The sequence below is a fragment of the Adelges cooleyi genome, unplaced genomic scaffold (genome assembly GCF_023614345.1).
Source record: "Adelges cooleyi isolate 19-005CV unplaced genomic scaffold, UGA_ACOO_1.1 ACOO_flye_CR_arks_rails_tigmint_CR_PRNA_9, whole genome shotgun sequence".
NCBI lineage: Eukaryota > Metazoa > Arthropoda > Insecta > Hemiptera > Adelgidae > Adelges > Adelges cooleyi.
The window spans coordinates 9,512,198-9,534,804 of NW_026096579.1; the positions used below are offsets into that span (position 1 = coordinate 9,512,198).

General features: G+C 39.0%; 2 protein-coding genes across 4 annotated transcripts in view; both read right to left on the reverse strand.

The window, feature by feature from the left end:
* Positions 1-1,291: 1,291 nt before the first annotated feature.
* LOC126846668 (uncharacterized) lies at positions 1,292-3,586 on the reverse strand. Of its 2 annotated transcripts, XR_007686917.1 has the most exons (4): positions 3,353-3,586; positions 2,195-2,339; positions 1,698-1,976; positions 1,292-1,496 (listed from the first exon to the last, which is right to left on the reverse strand). XR_007686917.1 is itself a non-coding variant. In XM_050586382.1 (3 exons), the coding sequence occupies exons 1-3, from the start codon at positions 3,440-3,442 to the stop codon at positions 1,882-1,884; spliced, it is 330 nt and encodes a 109-aa protein (XP_050442339.1). In that variant the 5' UTR covers positions 3,443-3,579; the 3' UTR covers positions 1,647-1,881. The 2 variants fall into 2 exon arrangements, 1 of the variants encoding a protein (XP_050442339.1); XM_050586382.1 differs by lacking the exon at positions 1,292-1,496 and having other exon boundaries at positions 1,647-1,976; positions 3,353-3,579.
* Positions 3,587-6,521: 2,935 nt separating this feature from the next.
* LOC126846368 (neurogenic locus Notch protein) overlaps positions 6,522-22,607 on the reverse strand; it is a 50,038-nt gene continuing 33,952 nt past the window's right edge. Inside the window, exons 7-19 of one of the 2 annotated variants that reach the window (XM_050585712.1) lie at positions 21,823-21,978; positions 20,176-20,358; positions 13,266-14,343; positions 12,949-13,181; positions 12,586-12,880; positions 10,954-12,507; positions 10,675-10,870; positions 10,432-10,602; positions 9,792-10,346; positions 9,369-9,707; positions 9,046-9,291; positions 8,735-8,954; positions 6,522-8,668 (exon numbers count right to left, since the gene is read on the reverse strand). In XM_050585712.1, the coding sequence (XP_050441669.1) occupies positions 7,803-8,668; positions 8,735-8,954; positions 9,046-9,291; positions 9,369-9,707; positions 9,792-10,346; positions 10,432-10,602; positions 10,675-10,870; positions 10,954-12,507; positions 12,586-12,880; positions 12,949-13,181; positions 13,266-14,343; positions 20,176-20,358; positions 21,823-21,978 (6,092 nt within the window). In that variant the 3' untranslated portion in view covers positions 6,522-7,802. Of the gene's footprint in view, positions 8,955-9,045; positions 9,292-9,368; positions 9,708-9,791; positions 10,347-10,431; positions 10,603-10,674; positions 10,871-10,953; positions 12,508-12,585; positions 12,881-12,948; positions 13,182-13,265; positions 14,344-20,175; positions 20,359-21,822; positions 21,979-22,607 lie in introns of both variants that reach the window. The other variant, XM_050585710.1, reaches the window with a different exon arrangement.

The window sequence follows — 22,607 nt, forward strand, 5'->3', positions numbered from 1 at the left end:
TTTTTTATCGTTTTAAAATGTATTAGGATTATTTAACTTCCTCTGAACTGTACTAAGAAGTATATAGATTTTAACAAAAAACCACTAACAGATACCTGATAAAATGGTAAGCACATTGAACACTTACCACGGTACAGAAGAAACAACAATGGCTACTTAGCCAAAATCACAATGTTTTCGGCTCACTACATTTTTTTTTACCCACAAAAGAAAACTAAGAACTGCACGACTAAATAAATTTTTTACTCCCATATTGTTCTATGTAAAAGTATATATTTTCCTTCATGAAATATGGTCCCACCCAAATATGGTTCACCTGGTCCCAATTTTCATACTTTTTGTATTTTTTTTCTTTTCGAAAAATTATAACCAAAATTGGATATTACCAAGACTTGTTTTAAAAGTTAAATTTTGAGTTTCAATTAGGTACTTTAAAAACATTTAATACCACACATTTTAAACCATTTCATACTATTTTTAATAAATTGTTATAATTAAATACCTATATTGCTTTATTATTGAATTATAACTTTTGTCTCTTTTTATAAAATTGTAATGTTTAAATGTTTTAGTAGTAATGTGTTAAAAATGCTACTTAAAAAAAGGTATTAAAACCCAGTTTTTTTTACCGTTTTAATAATTATTTTAACTATGTAAAACTATATTGTGTATGAATTCACATCACTATTTTAGCGTGCACATTATTGAAAGCTGTATTTTATTAATTTTACAATTTCTAACTTTGCCAACTGATTACTAATGGCAAAGTCTTGTTTGATTTTTTCGAATATCATAGTAAAAAAAACTTAACGTATTCGCAGTCATGATAATAATGAATTAGTTTTTCGTTAGAACTTCAGTGAAGTAAAAATGTCTGTCTCGAATATTGATTTTATATACATATAAATTAACGTTGTACTGTAAAATCTACTGGTGTACTTATAAGTATTATTATTCAGTTAACCCAGGTTTGTCAAAAAATATATGATTATAATTGTATCTATTCTGAATTTAACAACCAAGACCAATTATTCTTAGTATGTTTATTTCAATAAACTGTCGTTTGTTCTTTTACCTATGTACGAATTAATTTATTTGTATTTCATTCGTGCCTGCATAAAAATAAATATTAATGTACTATAGACAGAGAAAAATATTTTAACTCTGGAAGTTGGTGTCTTTATGTATTTACTACATCATTATATTGACGAATAGTAACAATGCAAGTTAAATTTAACAATATTGCATAAAATACAATTATGAATAATTGTAATAAAATCAAAATGAAAAATATAAACTGTTGTTTGAAAACAAATTGTTTAATTAAAAAGTCGAATGAATACATTTTTAAAATCAGAAAGCGACTTAATTTGTCTATAACTTTTTTATTAAATTATGTTTATCTAGTTATATATAGACTAGTTATCTATAGACTAGGGATAGACTTGGTAGGTGTAGGTAGTAATCCTATACTGGATTTATAATTTTTTGAATACCTGAAAAAAATGTGTAATTGGTGTATAAAATTACAGGCTGAAATAATAAATTGTATAATATCAATCATAGTCGGCGAAAATTTAAATAATAGTTAATTTGACAAATAAAATACATTTTTCTCCGTGAATAACATAATTTGTAACAGAAAATTTTAAAGATAATCAGTTTATTTATTATTTAAAGATCAAAAAAAATTATACCAGATAATAACCACACAATGAAAATATTTCCCAAAAATCTGTAATACATAGAAAATGAGAATGAACGTTAAATATTGGATGATTGATAATGTCAACTTAACCGAATGTTAACTTATTTATCAACTATCTAATATAGTATTAACAATAATAGTAGCCGTAATACATAACGTATTGAATCATTCTGTCACTTGAATGATGACACAACTTCTGATACTGTCTTGCCCGTTTTTTCGCTTACGTACTTCACAATTTTCTCGAATAGATCTCGACTTATGTTTACTAAAACAAAAAATTGATAATTTTATATATTTTAAGTCGTTATAATGTATATTTTTCAATACAGGTATGTTATGTTATTAGTAAACAATTTAGTTTTAATAATATAACCTTAACAAATGCTAATTGATATTATTAATATTTTGATATTCTGATGTGACCATGTTAACGTTCTCTAACGACACAATGTTTCTTCTTAGAAACGATATTTTATTTCGTACCTGTTTCCTTCGAAGACAATCGTTTTTCTGACGAATACTGCGTTAATAATGATGCATTGCTCCCCAACATTTTCACCAACTGACCCGCAGTAAGTGAACCGCGGTCTAAATGCTTTATAGCTGCATCGTAAACTACGTCTATAACCTGAAAAATATTGAAACTATTGGCCTGAAATCTTCCAAGATAATAATATATTCCGGCTGATCTTGCGTGTAAAAGTTATTCATATAAAACATAATCAGAATACTACAGACAGTTATCCTAATAATTTTTTGTATCAATAATTATATCTAAATATTATTTATTGTTTTTCATTTCAAAAAATCTATCAAAAGTCTATTAACAAAATATTTGTCAGTTAAATAATCAGTTTTTAAATTTAGAGCTGAACTTAATTTTAAAAATTTTCTATAATAATATGATATTCAATTATAAAATCGTTCAAATAGTTTTTAACCATGATAATTTAAGAAGAGAAAAAAATCTAATCAAAAGCCTTTGATTACCTTGTGCAAATAAAAATCAATAAGGCAATTGTTTAATGAAAACATATTAATTAATTAGTGTTCAAAGTTTCCGTTTTATAAAAATAACTTTATTGTACAAAAAAAAAATACAGTAAAACTAGTTGCCTTTACATTAGTTGTCTTAAATGACACAACATACTACCCATTTTTATGTATACAAAATAGAAAACTAACCAAAGTAACTGATTCAAAAATAATATAATAATCATTATTTATTTAAGTATTAAAAACAAAATAAAATATGTAAGACAAAAGGGTACATTTAGTAAGTTCTTCTTACATTTTTTTTTTAAATTACACCATTTATTATTAAAAATGGTTAGGAAGAGTAAATGGCCTATGTCGCTGGTTTCCTACAATCAGATTTATGCAAATTATTATTCAAATAATTTTTCCACCATATATTTAAAATATATTCGGAAAAAAATTGTCTGTATAATGTACTGGTTTTATATATTTTGTAAATTTAGTATAATATATTATATTTGTACGAAATAGAGTTTTAAAATAAAATTACTTTTAAAAAGCATTTACAAATATGTTTGGAAATTATTCGAATAACTATTACTTGAATAATATATTATTATTTATAATAATACCACTTCTCTTCAGTTTGCATGATTTTTTTACCTGTTTTTCTGGGTTGGGCTCACCAGCAACATTTGTAATTACCAAGAAATGTATTGTGAAACATAAAAGAAAAATGTATTTCACATTCATTTCCTTTTCTAGAGCTCTTCTTTAAAGCTTTAAAAATACGCGTTTAAACTTCAAGTGAATTAAAAAAAGCGATTTTCTTACCACACAAATCAAAACGTGTAAAAAAAAAAAATACAATATTTTTTCAATCAAATAAAGTTTTAATGAAAAATATAGTTCTACAGTGACAATTAGTTTTATTTATTGTCTGTGCAAACTATATTTAATCATGGCTTGTGGCGTTGACAACTGTTAATTTTTTTTATAGCATACTTTTGATATTTTGTTACATGCGTATGGTCGTTTCTTAATCAAATAATCTTTTAATAAAAAATATGTTTTAAAATGACGAGTTTTATTTGTTGTCTGTATAATAATATATCAGTGTTGATTTTGATGGTTTTAATTGTTTAATGAAATATTCTGTTAGTATATCAGTTACTATGGATGTTTTGCTTTAATATAATAAAAAATTGTATCCCCTGTCAACCTGACACATACAGTTGACAATATGTTTTAACTGAACTAAATTGTTAATACCTAGCACATAATTCCAAATAACTAAATTCAAAAACTTATATATTATACATACATAAGGGTCAAAAATCAAAATAGTAGACATAAGTATGGTAAATATTTGTAAATTGTACTACGAACATTGTCAAGTAACATTAACAAAAATGTTATTTAAGCAAAGTACAATGTGTTTACAACAAAACGGAAGTATAAGTTATTATTTAAGATTTATATTCAACCGTTTTTCTAATATGAGAAGATGTATTACATTCCAACGCCAATTGTACAATTGTTTTACTTGACTTTTTCAACGTTATAAATGGCAGTGTGTGTGTGTCATCCGAACATTTTAAAAAACGTCTAAACCGATTTTGATAAACTACAAAAATTGAAATTTTTAAGAGAATAATTTTAATAAAGAAAACAATAATACTTGACACCACCCTCCGTCCAAAACTTTGTTCATTAATATATTATTATTCAATACACGACTAGTCAACATTTTCACCAAGTTATGCTCTTTCCAGAGCATACTTTTTAGTACTTTCCAGTACTAAAAAAATGTAATTATTGTAATTGTAATTATTTCCCGAGAAAATAAGTCGTACGTTGAATGGATCACCCGGTATAAATTTGGTCAATTATAATATTATGTTATACAAGTTTTAAATGGAAATACATCCAAAAAGTGCTTCAGACTTTTATTTTGTTAATCCCATACATTTACAGCATTATTCATACAAAAGGCAAATTGTTAGGAGTACAATTAAACAAATATAACAAACTATATGAACAGTTTGTAAGGAAGTTTTGTAAGGTAATTGAAATATATAGTTAACTATTTTTCTGTAATTATTGTAATATTTCTGGTCGGGATATAAAAAATACTGTAAAACAAGTTCAGACAAGGTCTATGTGCTAAAGTTGAGAATTTCAGTAGCTTGTATAAATATATTTGTTAACACTACAATGCGGTTACTCTTTAAAATACTAATCTAAAACTTTAACGCGTAAACCGAACACTTGTGTACATGTACATGTAAATATTGTGAGTATTTTTAGACCCTTGAATAATTTTACACATTTATTTGCTTGTGAGTACGACGTCATGCAAAAGCCCTAAATAACGAACATTTTGCTTTATGATTTATAGTCGTTATAAACCAATTAATTAATATATACTAATTGATATTCGAATAGGGCAATAAAAAATGTGTTCAAGGTGCGTGTGACAGTAATGTTTCTTCATGAAAGGATGTTGTTACAAATTTAATGTCAATAAATTATAAACTGTAATAACAGTATTTTTTAATAAATACCGAATAAAAGAAAAATAAACGGCCGCTTTTGGCATCCATGAAAATGGCAATTGCTTATTAAAAATGTATAACACAGAAAAATCGACGATAAGGTCGACATAAAAAAGATTTTGATGTGTATCTAAACATCATTAATAGATATGTATTTTTCGGTTAAAATGTGACTTACAATATGTTTTAGTAGGCTATTGATCCTTGCAGTCAGTGCCTTATACTTGATGAAAAAAAGATATTTTTTAACTACATAATATATATCTTAGGGTTTTCGATATAAAAATGTATAACTATTGTTTTAATAAACTTTTTAACAGCGTTTCAAGAAGGTGTTACTGCTATTCTTTATGATACTTTTTGGTTAAATTTTTTCTTGTCTCCATACTTCTAATATGTGCTTTATTGTCCATACTATAATATGTTCTACACAATTGTTATAAATCATTTTTTCATAGATATAATCTGTATTATTGAAATGATTATTGAAACCAAGATTAGGTACTAGAATAATAATAAGTAACTATGTTTCTAATAAAATATAATATTTATTTATAAGCATATTTTGATACATCTTATTCCTTGCTTACAGTGATATATTCAGACCACGAAAATTTTTTCTAGAACAGATAAAGATAAGTTGATGTACTCTTATTTAAATAAAAAAAATTAGTACATTTTTATTAAAATATATCATATTTATTCCTATTTTGTAGTTAGGATATAAATTAAAATGTTAAGCAAATTATTGGGTTTTGATCGTTTAGAGAAAATTTGATTTTTTTTTTAAATATTTATTAAGCTTATTAGTGTTATTATTTTATAAAGTAAACAAAATAGTACTTAAGCAACAGTTACTTACAATAATATATATTAAAAATTATAAATTATTTGTCGAAGAATTAATTTTAATTAAATAAAATTTAATATAACGCAACAGTTATCGTATTTTTCTGTTTAAAATGTATGTCGAATTTTTTTTTGTTGAAAATTATCAAGTGCTGTATTTTGTAGATGACTAAAAATTGAATAAATATACTTAGACAATAATTCAAATGTTAAATTTTTACCTAAATATTTTATGACCTAGTTTTTTTAATGACCAATTGATATTTTATTTGTTCAGTATTTAATTGTATGCATTCAGTAGTATTTTTTTTTGTTGTCTTCTTGAAGAATCATATCGGAACATCTATTTTAAATGCTAAAGTTTGATATTGTTAGGTAAAACAAAAAGTGATTTTTAAAAAGAAAAATAATCATTGTAAAATATATATTTAACATATAATTTATTTTCAGAAATTCTTATAGCATGTACATAATATATATAAACAAAATAATATGACAAAATATATCATCGACTCTGTCGATCAATGGAATTTATACTAAATTTGAATCACAGAACACAAATTTATTTATTGGGACCGAATATGCTCTCCGTTTTTTATACAACTGTATTTTTTTTTATAGAGAACCATTAATCAATATTAAAAGTAATAATAATACAATAATATTATTTTTTCAAGGGAATACTACAATTTGTTTTTTTCTGATAATATCTTATTTATCCTGATTTTACAAAAAAAAAAAACATAAAATTACTAGAAAATAATAATTTACAATAATATTTCAATAACAATAATATTTTTTATAACTAATATGTCATGTGTTGAGATCGTGAACGAACAATCCCTTAGTAAAAAAAAAGATTTTGTACAAAAAAAAAAAATATATATATATATTATATACATTTATTAGCAGTCTTGTCGTTGTGCTTTACAACCGAATAAGTCTAGTTGATTATTCTAAGATTGTTCGATAGAGTCATTTTCTCGACAAGACAACGAGACAAAATTAAAAGAACAAAAATTAATAAAAGTAGCAATAATAATAATAATAATAATAATAATAGGTAATAATAATAATAATAATAATAATAATATAATAATAGTCATAATGAGGGTAATAATAAAATAGTAAAGATTGGTAGACACCGTAACGAACGCGGTACGTAGAGCGGTGTTTGATAGGGGGAAAAATGGTACACAGATATAAATAATAATAATAATTATCATTATTATTATAATATAATAAAATAAAATAAATTTATAAATATAGATATATATGTATATAAAATCTGTATTTTAAACAACTTAAGTATGTACCAAGAAAAAAAAGTGGGGAGAGCGAGGGAGGGTACGAGAACTTGATCACAGAATAACCAGAAAGAACGATTTATGAGAAAACATAATCAGTAAAATTGTCGAGCGAATCAGTGTGGGCAGAAATTGACCATAATTAAAAACTGATTATTTGCACATTTTCCAGTTGGCAAATGTACAGTGTAGCCAGAGACGAGAGAAAATTATCTTATCCTGTCTACGCCGATTTTCCCAAGGGTATTGGAAATCTATCCCTCATTAAGAACCCGTGCAATTATCGACAACTGTTCTTTCTGGACGTTCCATGACTCGAAATTATACACAAATCAACATATGAAAGGTTATATACAATGTACAAAATAAACATTTTAAGCTAACCGATGGACACAACGATCAGATGTAGACGGCATCGGAAACTTTGTTAGAATGGTTGTTGTTGTTGTTGTGGTTCGGCGGTGACGAAATGCCTTCCGACCAGTCCGAGTTGGAATTGGGCGAGGACGACGACCAATGCCAAGGTGAGTCCGGCGAAGGGGTTGGGAAACTCTCGGGCGCCGCGTCGGAGGGTGGCGTCAGGTACTGTTGGGGGTGTTGCGGCAGCGCAGGGGGTTGTTGCAACGACGCCGGCTGCGTGCCGTAGAAGTGATGGAACTGACTGAACGGATCCACAGCCTGCATGGTGGCGTGCCGCAGGGCTTGCATGTGCGTGGGCGAAGTGGGCAACGACGGTCTGGTCTTGCCCGGCGAAGGCGACATCACCACACTGTGCGGCGGCGACGGTTCTTGGAACGACGTCTGCATGCCCAACAACTGCTGGTGCATGGTCCGGTAGTCGGGTTGCTGCTGCTGTTGCTGTTGCTGCTGGTGGTGCTGTTGGTGATGCATTGACGCACCGTAGTTGGGCATCCGCTGGGGCTGGGCCAGACACTCCTCGTAGGCCGGCGGTTGGGACGGCAGACCGTTGCCGTACAGCCTGGACACGTCCAGAGCCATCAGGTCCATGTTGTTGGGGCCGACGCACACGTCCAGGCCGAACGGTTTCTTGTTGCTGGGCGCGGCTGCCGACGACGACAGTGGTGGCGGAGGCGGCGGTTTCTTGACGCTGCCTTTGCGCTTGAGCGACACGTTCGAGTCGATCGAGTCGGCCGGGCTGGTCGGGTTCGACGGTTTCGGCCTTTTCTTGCCCTTGGCCGTGCCGCCGTTGTTCAGCTTGATGCCCGGGATGTTGATGTTGGAGTGCGTCAGTATATGCTGCGAGTCTGCAAACAAACCCACGTTTCGGTCAGTTCCGGTTGGCGGCCGAATCCGGCTGCGCGGAGACTTACTCATGAAGTTGTTGTTGACCGGCAACATGGTTTGGGCGTTGGGATGCGCCACGTGCGAGTCCAACAGCCGTATGATGTCGTGGTGCAGCCGTTCGCTGGCCACGTCTCTGGGTAACCGTTCCATGTGGTCGGCGATTTCACGGTTGGCGAAATTGTCCAACAGGGCTTTGCACGCTTCGTAACTTCCCTCTCTGGCGGCCAAGAACAACGGCGTTTCGTCCTGAATACACACACAAACGATATGTTAGTCACGGTCAAACACACACAACTATGTAAAATGCGATCCCAAGCTAGTTGTTTGATTCATTTACCTTATCGTCTTGAGCGTCCTTGTTGGCGTTGTTGGCCAACAGTATGTTGACAGCGTCTACGTTGTTGACGGACGCCGCCCAATGCAACGCCGTCTTGCCGCTGTTGTCCGGTATATTGATGTCGGCGTCGGCGTGTATCAAATCCTCGACCATTCCTTCGATGGCCAGCCTGGCAGCCAATATCAGAGGAGTGGTGCCGTCGTGCATTCTGGCGTTTAGATTTGTCGACCGGTTTCTCAACAGTATCTGCAAACGAACAAAGATAAACAAACGGTTAGCGAACGGTTAAAAGTAACTTCCAACTGGTTTTCTACAAAACTTACCTGGAATGCGCCCATGGCGTCTGCCGCTACGGCTGCGTGCAAAGGAGTTCGGCCAGTTTTGTCTTGGAAGTTAACGTCGGCGCCCATGTCCAAGAGTCGCTTGGCAGCGTCCGCTCGAGCGTATCTCGCGGCCAAATGTAACGAGGTCTCTCCGGTCTTGTCCAGAGTAGCGTTCAGTTCGGCCCCCTGAGAAACCAATTCGGATATCATGTTAGTAGTAGCATCTTGTCCGTCTTCGTCCTCGTTGTCAATGCTCGTGTCCAGTCCGGCACATCCCGCGACCGTCACGTCCATTAGTCTGGTCAAACCGCCTGGCAGTCTTTCGTTGACTTCGGTTTCCTATAACGAACAAATTGTGTCAAAAACGTAAACACAATAAAACCACAATATTCTTTTCAATGAAATTAATTATTGATAACTTACCCTCGACGGCGGAGTGTACATAACCGTCGCTTTGTTATCGTTCGAATTCAAATTACAATGACTCCAAACGTCGTCGTAAGGGTTGTCCAGCGGCTGTGATGATATTATAGGAGCGGGCCTGTGTCTTTTGGCTGGCGGCATATCGCCCTCGGCGTCTTCGTCCGACCAAGCGCCTGCGCCTCTGCCCATTGTCATTCCGCCGTTGCTCATATCCATACAACTAAGCGTCATGTTGTTCTGTTTCATAGTCCGCAGCTCTTGGCCGTCGGGAACGCGCCTTTGCGTACTAGTCCTACTATTGTTGCTTCCGGTCCGCAAGAATCCTTCTGGGAACCATGTAATGCCTGCGGCCTTTTTACGATGAGTAGATATCAACACGCCGAGACTGAGTCCGACTACTAGTATTAAGAACATTCCGGTCAGAACTAAAGCTGTGCTGCTTCTTGGCTGTTCTATCGGTATTTGACTTCCTGGTCCGACACCCTCTGCTCTGTAAATGGGGAATGAAGTCGACAAAGCGTGACTTGCTGCCGAGGCGGCTAAGAATCCCGCAGCCTATAGTAAACGATTTTAATTAATTAGTTAATCGAGTTCACCAATCATTTAAGATATGACAAATATTCTTCTGTATAACACTTACCCCTGTGGCGCTCGAAAAACATTCAACGTCTCTGGTGATTTCGCATTTTCTGTTATCGATTTCCAAATAGACTACAACGGCTCCGGGTGGAGACTCCGCAGGGAAAATCATCTGTTTGTTGGTCAAATCGTCTTGCTTCACGCGAACGGTGGCTCGTAATTCTCTACCGACCTAGAGAAATTTAAATAAAAATAACCGGTTAGTTTCTGGTATGACAAATAACACGAAAAAAAGGAAACGTACATCACGCAAAAACGACGTTATATTTGATAGGAGTTGGTGATAGTCCATCCTGAGAACTAAACGAATAGAGCCTTCGGCCAGTTTGGGCGGTTTCATTTCACAATCCAAACCGTCCCAGTTACATTCAGCGTTGTTACATCCATAATCGCAGTGACCATCGGCATAATGACTTTGACAATAAGCGTCGTATATGGGACTGGAAATTAAGCAGAAACGTGTTAGAAATATAATATGTTAAAATGATATCCGCTCAGACCATTCACAAATGTATACACTTACTTGCAAGGCTGAAGAATACGTTCACAGTCTCTACCGTCGTAAAGACATTCGGGCGTGTTACAGTCAACATCACAGTGTCCGTCGGCGAATACTTGCCAGCAGTTCTTAGTTGCAGTACAGTTTCTCCACGGGTTCAATCCAAGCGAACAGTCGCCACCGTCGAAATCGCACGCAGCAGTATTGCACTCTGGGTGGCATCTGTTGTCCTGAGATTTGGCCTGACACCCGTTTGTAACGCACGCGGCCAACTCGCGTTCCCAATCGTAGTCTTTCTTCGTCATAATGCCTTTGGACGGGAATTTACCAAGACCGCCTTTGAACTTTGAATCGTACATGTTGCAGTTCTTCCCGGACCAGTATTGTGGACAGAAGCAAGCGTAATCTCCGAGCTTATTCTGACACGTGCCATCGTGTTCACACGGGTTACTCTCACATTCGTTGTAGCTGTCGATTTCACAGTGAGAACCCGTGGTGCCCGGTGGACACTCACAACGATATCCTCCGTGTTCCAGTGAGTGGCATATCCCGTCGCCTTGACATGGACTCGAATCGCAGTCGACGCCGAAGAACTCGCAGTTTCTACCAGAAAACTCTTTCGGGCAAGCGCACGTGTGACCGCCTTCCACTTGAGTGCACACGCCGCCGTTTTGGCAAGGACTGCTTTCACAGAAGTTCACCTTCATTTCGCAATGTCTTCCCATGTAACCTCCGCGGCAATTACAATGATAGTTGTTCACCAGCTGTACGCAGTCCAACGTACCGAACGGGTCACACGGGTTAGACAAACATTCGTTTATGTCGCCTTCGCACCGATGGCCCACAAAACCAGCAGGGCACCGGCAATCAAATCCTCCGACCCGATCAATGCAAGTACCGTTGTTGTGGCAGGCGTCGGGCGAACAGTCGTCAATGTTTATGTCACAAATTATACCCAAAGTGCCCGGCGGACAAGAACAACTAAAGCCGTTAATCAAATCTCTACAAGTTCCACCGTTTTGACACGGGTTCGGGTGACAGTCGTCCACGTTGAGTTCGCAATTTTGTCCTTGGAAACCACGCGGGCACTGGCATGAATATCCTGCGACTAAATCTCTGCACGTGGCTCCGTTTTGGCAAGGAGCAGAATCGCATTCGTTGATCTCTTTCGTACAGTAACTTCCAGCGTAACCATCAGCGCAATGACAGCGGTGACTGTTGCCGATATCCTCGCAAACTCCGCTGTTATGGCACAGGGCGTCACGTCGAACGCCCTTCCGCAGAGCGGCGTCTTTGCACGACACCATTTCCACGTCGCATACTTTACCAGTCCAACCAGGTTGACACACACACTGGTAGGTGTTTTGCATTTGCTTGCAGGTAGCTCCGTTTTCGCAGGGATCCGGTATTCCGCCGCCGCCGCCACACCAGTCCACCAGTGATTCACAGTTTTTGCCCGTGTATCCATACGCACAATGGCACGTGTAATATTTGCCGTGATCCAAACAAGTACCGCTGTTTTCGCAAGGTGATGAATCACATTCGTTTATTCGTGTTTGACAGTTGAGACCGTTGTATCTATGGAGTAAACAAAAAATAATGAATAAATCTGTATAAGGACGTGTGTAATGAAAAAAAAATTCAATATGCACATACCCAGACGGGCAAATGCAGGTATAGTTGTTGATGCCATCTACGCAAGAGCCGCCGTTCATACACGACGAATCGGTACAGTCTTGGTCGTTGGTCTGGCAATGAATGCCAGAAAATCCTATCGGGCACGTGCAAGTATACGAGTTGACATATTGCTTGCATGTAGCTCCATTCAGACATGGTTGAGACACGCATTCGTCGATGTCCACCTCGCAATGTCTACCCGAAAATCCGTCCGAACACATGCAAGTGTAATCGCCGATTCCGTCCAAACAAGTGGCTCCGTTTTGACAAGGAGCTGAAAATATAATAGATAACAATTAGAAATGGGAAACTTGCGATGAATAAACCGTATGGTATACTCACATGAGGCACACTCGTCCGTGTTGATGACGCAGTCTCGGCCCTGGAATCCTGGAGCGCAAGCGCACTTGTATGACCCGTCGGTGTTAATGCAAGTTGCACCGTTTCGACACGGTGCCGTCAGAGCGCATTCGTCCACGTCTTCGTTGCACAAGCGGCCTTTCCAACCGATGGAGCACTCGCAGGTAAAATCTAAATAATTGCTCGATGGCGAACACTTGGCTCCGTTCCGACATCTGGAAAGAACATGTTGATATTAATGGTGGTAAAGTAGTTGGAAACAACACACGTCATAATGTTAACGACTACGAAACACATACCTGTTTGGAGTGCACGGGTCCAAACGGCTTTGGCATTCCGGGCCCGTAAACGGCAATTGGCATACACACTTGTAGGCGTTCACCAAATCTATACAAGAGCCGCCGTTCTTACACGGGTTGACCGCGCAGTCATCAATATTAATGTCGCAGTTGTGTCCCGAGTATCCGGGTTTGCACTGGCACGTATATCCGTTCACCCGGTCCGTGCAAACTCCGCCGTGTTGGCAAGGATTGGAACTGCACTCGTCGATGTCGAACTCGCACCGTTTTCCCGTGTATCCCGGCCGGCAGTGGCATATGAACTGGTTGAGCCCGTCTTCACAGCGGAGAGCGTTCAGGGAACAAGGGTTGCTGGCGCATTCGTCGATATCGGACAGGCACCGGGGCCCGTAGTATCCGCGAGGGCATTCACACCGCCAACCGGCCACGAGGTCCACGCAACTTCCACCGTTGGCGCAAGGACTGCTGGCGCACTCGTCCACGTTCATCTCGCAGTGCAAACCGGTGAAACCGGCAAGGCAATCGCAAGAGTACTTGTTGATGCCGTCGATGCACTTGGCTCCGTTCCGGCACGGGTTGGACACGCACTCGTTGATGTTTATCTCGCAGTTGGGTCCGGACGTGCCGGCTCGGCACCGACACTGATAGCCGTTGATCAAATCCTCGCAGGAACCACCGTGTTGACAAGGGGCGGACGCGCATTCGTCCAGCTGGTCCTGGCACAGTAGTCCCGTGTAGCCGGGATGACAGGAACAAGTGAACGAGTTCTGTCCGTCGATGCATTCGCCGTGCTTGCAAGGGTTCGACAGACAGTCGTTGATGTTGTGTTCGCAATTGAAACCGGTGAAACCCGGCGAGCACTCGCACTGGTAACCGGCGATGGAGTCGTGGCAGATGCCGCCGTGACGGCAAGGGTTGCTTACGCAGTCGTCGATGTTGGTCTGGCACCGTGGACCGGAAAACCCTGCGGGGCAGGAACATTTGTACCCGTTGATCATGTCCGTGCAAAGGCCGCCGTTTTCGCAAGGTTCGGCTTCGCATTCGTCCACGTCGATTTCGCATTGTGTACCGGCAAAACCTGTTGATTGAAACAAAAAAAAAAAGGTCCAACTCGTTACATCACAGTCGACGATAAGCTAAAGCGTAGGCAATACAATCATATTTTTTATACCGTCGTGTCACGGCAAATAATGTTAAACAAATGCTAATTACAGCGAACGTGCGCGTTCCAGATTACCAATGCGGGTCACATAATATTATAACCGTCGTAACAGGTGTGCGAATCGCAAAATTGGCGCGTGAGAGCGTGTGGGAAATGAATAATTTCAAGGAACCGACGGGATCCAGTTCCACGTTAGGTAATTAAAGGTTGACAATCTGGTTTCTTAATCGCGCTCGCACTGAAATTAATTATAGATCGAATAACTTAGAGAATCGTCGTCGATCAACGTGCGACCGAGACTATCTGTCTCCAAGTTTGGACGAGACAAGGATTGCGCACGTTCACGTTAAGTTAACAACAATGACCGAATCCGTCGACTTGTAAATTTATATTATGTCCCTGCGGTATACGCCGTGCACATATTAATTCATCCGACGTGGCTAACAATGGCCTGCATTACGGCACAACGGGTATAGAAAATATACGTTTTTTTTTTATAAAACAACTAATAAATACTAAAAAAAAAAATTCTCACAGGATCGACTAAATGACATTAGATTTAGTCTAATAATGACTATTGCAAGTATCGTTGACAGACGTGTGGACGATGTCCAAACTCAACTTGACAAAGTCAGTAGTAACACATTTGGGCTAATGATTGGCAGTTTTATTATTGTCACCACTTGATGTAATATTTTAAAACGAATTCGTGTGGAATTAAACGCATTAAGTCTTAAACGATAACTGTCTGAATGCGAAATTTTAACAGACCGGTTAACTAACCGAATCCGATATATATTTTTTAAAAAAAAAACAAGAAAGATATGTCATATTCAGATTTTAACGTCTTCCCGTTGTTTATGTGTTACAGTTGGAAATGATTTAAAGAGGAAACCGTCATGGGCCCGGACAAACCAAATGTGATGCCATCTGTTCGTTTAACGGTCTCGTATTATTTAGAACTGGATATCGTTTTTTAAACCGTAATCTAGAAGTGTTAAAGAAAAATAAATATGTAAGCCTCGTGTTGGCTAAATATAAAACACAACGGTGGGAACGTTTGAAAAAATCAAACAAAACACGTTACGCGGCACAAATTATGTGTATTTGTATCACAAGTTTTGACTAGACCGAATGCACAGTAAATAGATACAGCCTAGCTAGCAAAGCAGCTGAAGGAAAACGGTCCGGGACGTCCACATTTGTCGAGTATATGATGTTTTTTTCGAACTGGTTTTTTCCTTGATAATCCGCATTTAACCTCAGCCGAGACTACAATATCGGTACAAGAATTTAATTAAACGGCCAAGGGAAATACAATTATATCAGCTATAAAAGCTGAAGAATGTTAACTTTTTCAAACCTTATATCGGCGCGGCATGTAGGTAGTAGAACCCTATAGCAGTCATATACTTGACACATTTTATACTAAACATTTCCTCGACTAAAACCAAAAAAAAAACTCGCTGTTTTTTTCGCCAACTCTGGAACTATCAATTTTTCATCCAAAGAAATTGCGTCAACTTTTTTATTATCTCTACCAGTTTTTCTTCTTCGACGGTACACGGCGGCGTCCACGAAGAGACACAGGTTAACAATATTGTTATTGCCGGTAATGTCTCAGCTGTGCAATAAATAATAAAATAAAGTCGTGTATCCTACCTATCTTAGACGTGTGTGTGTGTGTGTGTGTGTGTGCAGACGACATGACAACCACAAGAACAACGACACGAAAAAAAGCTCATGATCGTGCCAAACGACACGGCTAGCCGCGGCTGATTACAACATAATATTTTGTTTCTTGGTCGCGGCACGTTGGCAAGTGTCAAATACATAATCGTATAAATATATTTTACAACAGACACTTGTGACTGCTCGGTGCATTGGATCGCAGAAATACATATATTATCTAATGCATTTCGGTTGTATAGCATATTATCGGAGAAACGAGATTGCGAGACAGAGGCAGAGAGAGAGAGAGAGAGATAGAAATGCCGAAGATAAGTGTCCGACCGAATGATATATATCGTCGGACAGTGCGAGGTGTAAATAACGCCTATATCGCGTCGCATACACGAGTTCTGTGCGTTAAAATTTATGAACAGAGAATACACACATATAGTACCAGTGTACATCATGTACATGCGGGTACTATAATATGTAAGAATTATGTTAAACTATACAAGAAAGGACACGAAAGGAGTGTGCGTTTCCGTCCCGTTTTCCAGCCAGAGCAGGTCGATACGAGATGTGGTGGCATCATCATCATCCGGTGCCGGTCTCTGGTCTAGGTAGAAAAAAAAATATCCAAGGACCAGTTTTGCCCGCATGTCAATCAACAACGTGGACGACGAGAGGAAAGCGCGCGCGATGCGACTTATGAAAAAGGCAATGTAACGCGTCCTGTTGTCTCTCATATCCGTGGATTTGTAGAATTTACTTATTGGCCGACACGGTAAATGCAATACCGTACACACAGGTGTAGGGGGAAAAGGTCATTGCGGAATCCGGTCGGTTCGGTTGTTTTTTTTTTATTATTCTCCATAACGTTCTCTGCAGCTTCCACACTACACGTCCTATAACCCTTTAAGGTTATATTATATGCAGGTGCGGGGCACGGAGGACCATAATGTGTGGGACCGAACCAGTTAGTGTTGTTCTTCGGACGATGCGCGCAGCATACTGAAGACATACCTCTTTTTACCTTTGAAAGGTACGTGACAGACATGGTCCGAACAACGACCGGCGCAAACCGCGGTATTGGAAACGACACGGCTAATCGTTAGCGCCGCCGTCTCTCCGCTCTAGTGAAAACTCAATAGCGTATGTATTTTATTATTCTGAAGAACGTGTGACCGCCGTATGGTAGTGATTAAAAATACCATCATATTTAATACAAAACGGACACACGACCGCAATAAGACCTTTTTATTAGAAAGACAATGTGCGAGATAAACGTGTACACAGCTGAAATGAGCTTGCCTCGATCGATAGTTTTTTGCTGTCTTATCGCCATTTGACACACAACCACGGTCATGGTTAATACCGCGGGCAGCGGTTCGCTAGTTTACGACTCGAGTCGGTGGCACAAACGGTTCAAGGGACGGGTTAAAGATAGTATTGTAACGAGAATAGTACCAGCTATATGGGCTATAAAATCTGCACGGATGTGGCAATAAGAAAAATTGAAAACGTCGAACCCAAGTAGCAGCTGTTGTTGTAATGTTATGTTGTGTGTGTTTTTTTTTATCGTTTGGGTCGAAATGACAAGCAACAATCTCGCTTACACGAAAACAAATCATTATATTATCGTATAATAACAACACGCGAGAAGCGTCCATGCGGGCCAATCCAATGGCCTCAGGTTAGGTCGAACATCACATAGCGCGGAATCTCAGACCGTCTGCACAACATTTTTATTTCATCAATGCCGTTTCGTCGAGCATCGATAAAAAATGTGTGTAATAAAAAACTAACAAGCACACACACACACACACACGGACCCGACAGAAGATGGTCAAACGGATTGTTGACAGGATCGGGAGGGAACAAAATCTCAGAAATTCGCAGCTCAAATAATAATAATAATTGTAGGGTCATTCGGGTCTTATTCCGCTAGATCATTACACATTTATACACGACCTCGACGACAATAACAATAACACACTAACAACAAGAACAACATTCAATAAACAGTAACGAGCGCATTCGTTAGTCATCGCTGGGAGCCGCTCTCCCGTAGCACAAGCGGCGTGGGCGTGATGGTTTTGTACGACAACACACAACGGCGATAATAGATTAGGGTCAAAGCGAAACGGTACCTATCTATATAATATTATCTTGTACATACATATGGGCTCGCTGCCGAGGAGACATAAGTAAAAAAAGTTAGAAAAAAAAAAAAGAAACCTATAAGTAAAAAAAAAGCTACACGCATAAAACGACTGCGGCCATTTCACCAGAACAATGGCGCATTGTATGTACATGTATATTATTATTGTTATTATTATATGTGGTGATGATGTTGGTGGCGAACAAAACAGATAAAAGTGTTTTTTTTCTTCTACATACGCAGACATTCCGGAGGAAGATTTTTTTTTTAATAATTTTTTATTTTTATGGCGGCCGCACCCGGTCACAACTAGGAGAAAAAGCAATGGCGGCCGTAGCGAGGGACATCCTCCCCGAAGATAACAAATAAACAATATACAAACGCAGCGGCGATACTATCCAGTTAATGAGGCACCCGGTATTACGCCAATAAAGGAGAACTTTACTACCCATTAGCGATGGCAATCTCTCCTCCTACGGTAGGTATTATTGTCGCCGCCGCCGCCGTTTGCCTATCTCTTGTGTATATGTGTATACCTACACGACATGTCTGTTATCACCGGCCGGTTCGATTCAAAACCAACGCACAATGTACAATGGACCGTAAATCTTAGCGACAAACACCACCATCGAAGACAGTTTGCCACGAGTGCCGGTCGCCTTTGAAAACGCGATCGGTTTCCCTTTCAAAGTAAAAATAATAATTTATTATACTATATTTAATGGACCGGTCGTTTGATATTGGCAGAATACTCTCGAAAAAACCGACGACAGCCGAGTCTAGTGGTATCCCAAGCTAAACATTGTCTTGGCAATACTCGCCAAAAATGATTGTCCTCTGTCAAACTAATGCAAAGTCCGATTGATGATTGACTAAACGAGAACTTAACAAAAAACCAAATGCCAGATGCCAAAGGATCTTTGCGGTAATCAGGTCAGGTCGCTTCGATTTCCGGTCGAAAGATAATTTCTTTTTAGAGGAAGATCCCCGTGCGTCCAGGTCAATTCACAGAGTATGACTGCGCGCCATTCAACGGGGCGCATTCATATCGATTCAATCGGTTTTAGGCGCTCTCTGCTCGCGTACGGGGTTCGATAGTTGAACAGATACTGTTGGCGGACTGAACACGGGTACATTATACGGGCGAACGACCATTTCTTAGGATTCGTTTATCTGACCATCCGGATCTTCCGAGCCGTGTATAATACAAGATCACGCGAGATCTCAGCCGGATAAAACAAGTAGAGAACGACGACGGCCGACGGCGAGCTTTTATATATTATATATTGCGCCGGTTTTTTTCTATTATTTTTTTTTTATTTCTACGCTCACGGTATACTACCTAACCTATACCATACCTTGGATCCTGCTCAGACTATACACAGCGACCGCGCTAGCCGTGGCTGTAACCCTGTCTGACAGCCGCGATACCCGTTTGACGGACGCGTCGGCACTCGACCGAAACGGAAAACCGAGTTCGACACAACGACGTGCCGACCCCCTCGCTACGGGAGACCCGATCACGGAAACGTCCTACACGAGAACGCTGTATATCCTATCTCTATTTGACGTACAGACCGCATAAGCCAAGTCAGCAGCAGTCCCTTCCGGCCAGCAATCCACAAAAGTCCCGCCGGGTCAAACCGATTAGAGCTGCAGTAACGTTATCGTTAATTTTTCAAAGAGATATTGAAATAAAAACGAGCGAAAATCGCTTGAAAACGCCTATAAGATTACAATGCAGATACTATTGTTATCGATTTAGAATGCTCGGAAGGGAATGTAGAAAGAGTACTTGACCACACTGCGCTACCAAACTCGAGCATCCATCAAAACCTACTCTCTCTATTTCTAACACGGCTAAGACGTTTTACTCGGCAAAAGTAAGGTGAAATTTAGCCGTAACGTTTATTTACCTGGCATGCAAACGCATCGGAAGGTGCCGGGATCGTCGAGACAGGACCCTTCATTTTTGCACGGATGGGAATCGCACTCGTTGACGTTGGTCTCGCACCGAGGCCCCGTGAATCCTTGTGGGCAATTGCAGGCAAACGACCCGGGCGTGTTGACGCACACTCCGTCGTGTTCGCACGGCGATCCTGAAATGAGCAAATTAAAACAACAATTAATATACATTTATAATATAATAATACACACATAAAGTTCTTGTGGCGTTAACGACGACGCGACGGCGAGAGTTGAACATATGAATAATTTAAAAAAACCCACGTTCGTGTGAAAGCTATCTCCTCTAAGCAGTTGTGTAATTCATAATATGTATGAAGCTTATATACACACAGTAGTATTTCAAATGCAACACCAACTCCGTGAGATGGATGAAAAACTGTCGGCCGGTAGAAATCTATTACGATTTTTAATTGACTCGTTAACGGAAGGCGTGTGGCGTTTGTCTTGACAATTTAAAAAGATGACTACGTCTTAATTACAACGCTTCAAACGAAATGTAATCCATCCTCGGCCACGATTTATGCGCGCCCTGCCCGGTCCATACACGAGCATAATATTTCACTATCTCTCTCTCTCTCTCTATCTCTACAGTTTAGTCTCCCAGGTATCCTCTCCGCGTATTATACATCTCGATGACCGAGGTCCGGCAAGGAATTACATACGAATCGTGTGCCCACACGGTACATTATAATGTAATATACACGGGTACACTCCTCTCGGCCAGATAAAGATCTTCGCGACGACCGCTACCGATTTATAGAATATGGAGACTTTTTTTCCACTCTTTTTACAACCGAGGAAGTCTTGACCGGAAAGATATAAAAACCCGTGTACACCCTACTGTATCTCTTCTTTTTTTTTTATCTCGAACACGCTAACACGCGCCAGTCGTCCACACTATCTATTACTATATGTAACGTATTATTACTAAGACTACTGAGACGACAGCAGAAAAAAAAATGAAAAATACACAGTGTCACAAGTCAAGACAGTGGCGTAAGAACGGCTTGTTTCGCGAAACCCGTACGCACGTAATGGCGATTTTTTTAATTACCCGTCTTCGCCCGTGTCGTCCGCAGTGTTGTTATCTTACAAGATAACCATCTCTCCTATACACCCTTATCCCCCATAATCGGATAACATGCACACAAACACACACGGTGCATGGGAACAGGAAGCCGGCGGGCCCCATTGTTCGGCGGATATAATATAATATACATGTATGTACAGCCCTACGGTGTGAATTACAAGAATAAGAAGAAGAAAACCTATATAGTAGCCCGCCGCCCTCTTCCCTCCCCCGACTTCCCCTCTTCCCGTATTCCTCTCACTGTTCATACAAATATGTATATACGTACAAGATTATTATATCCTCTGCCGAAACACGGCGGCGCGTGTGTGGTTTTTGTACCGCAGAAGAAACGCGATAGTGTGGGAAACGCCGTTATATATAATATTATATTGTTGGTGATTTTTTCGGGTCTTATTATTATCCGCGGCGTACGCATAATAATAATATGCACTATTATGTTTATACATAATATATATATATATATATTATATTGTAAAGATGTGAGCATATTTTGTGTACGTACCTTGTTCGCATTCGTTGATGTCCTCCGAGCAGTCGATTCCTTTGTAGCCAGACGCACACGAACAAGTGTACGAGCCGTTGATCGGGCTGGTGTCGCATATGGCGTCAGCGTGACAAGGGTTCGACGTGCAGGCGTCATCCAAGTGGCAGAGCAGACCTGAAAAATGGATTAGATAAAATGTCGCAGCCAAGCAAAAAAGGCCGGAAAAAGTGTTTATAGAAATTGTGAGAAAATATTTGGTTTTGCATAAGTGTAAGACAAAGTATCTGAAACATGGACACTCAAAGTAGAAGATGTAAAGCGCATAAACGCCTTTGAGATGTGGGCCTACAGACGGATGCTGAGAATCTCTTGGGTGGAAAGGAGGACCAACTTCTCAATTCTGGCCATGCTAAATGTGGAAACAAGACTGGCAGTTGTGTGTAAGCAGAGGATCCTGAGATTCTTTGGCCACATCATAAGAAGGGATGGATCGAGCCTGGAGAAGCTGATGATCGAAGGAAAAGTAGAAGGGAAAAGAAGCCTTGAAAGAACACCAATGCGTTGGTTAGACCCGATCAAGGCCATCACTGGCTATTCCCTGGGAGAGGCCATTCGATCGGCAGAAAACCGTGAGCTTTGGAAAGAGATTGTTGCCAATGTCAACTGATGGGTCACCAAACTTCCGCTTTTGGAAGATGGACTTAAGAAGAGAGTAAGGCAAAGAAAGATCTTCGTCAAAAAAGATAGAAAAGATTATGGAACCAGCTAAATTTCCGATGAAAGTCAAAAAGAGTTTTGGTCCT

Coding starts and splice junctions, on each gene's coding strand:
- LOC126846668 (XM_050586382.1), bottom strand. CDS start 3,442: ATGAATGTGAAATACATTTTTCTTTTATGTTTCACAATACATTTCTTG. Junction 2,340..3,352: donor AGCCCAACCCAGAAAAACAG/GTAAAAAAATCA, acceptor AATATTTTTCAG/GTTATAGACGTAGTTTACGA. Junction 1,977..2,194: donor ATTGTCTTCGAAGGAAACAG/GTACGAAATAAA, acceptor TTTTTGTTTTAG/TAAACATAAGTCGAGATCTA.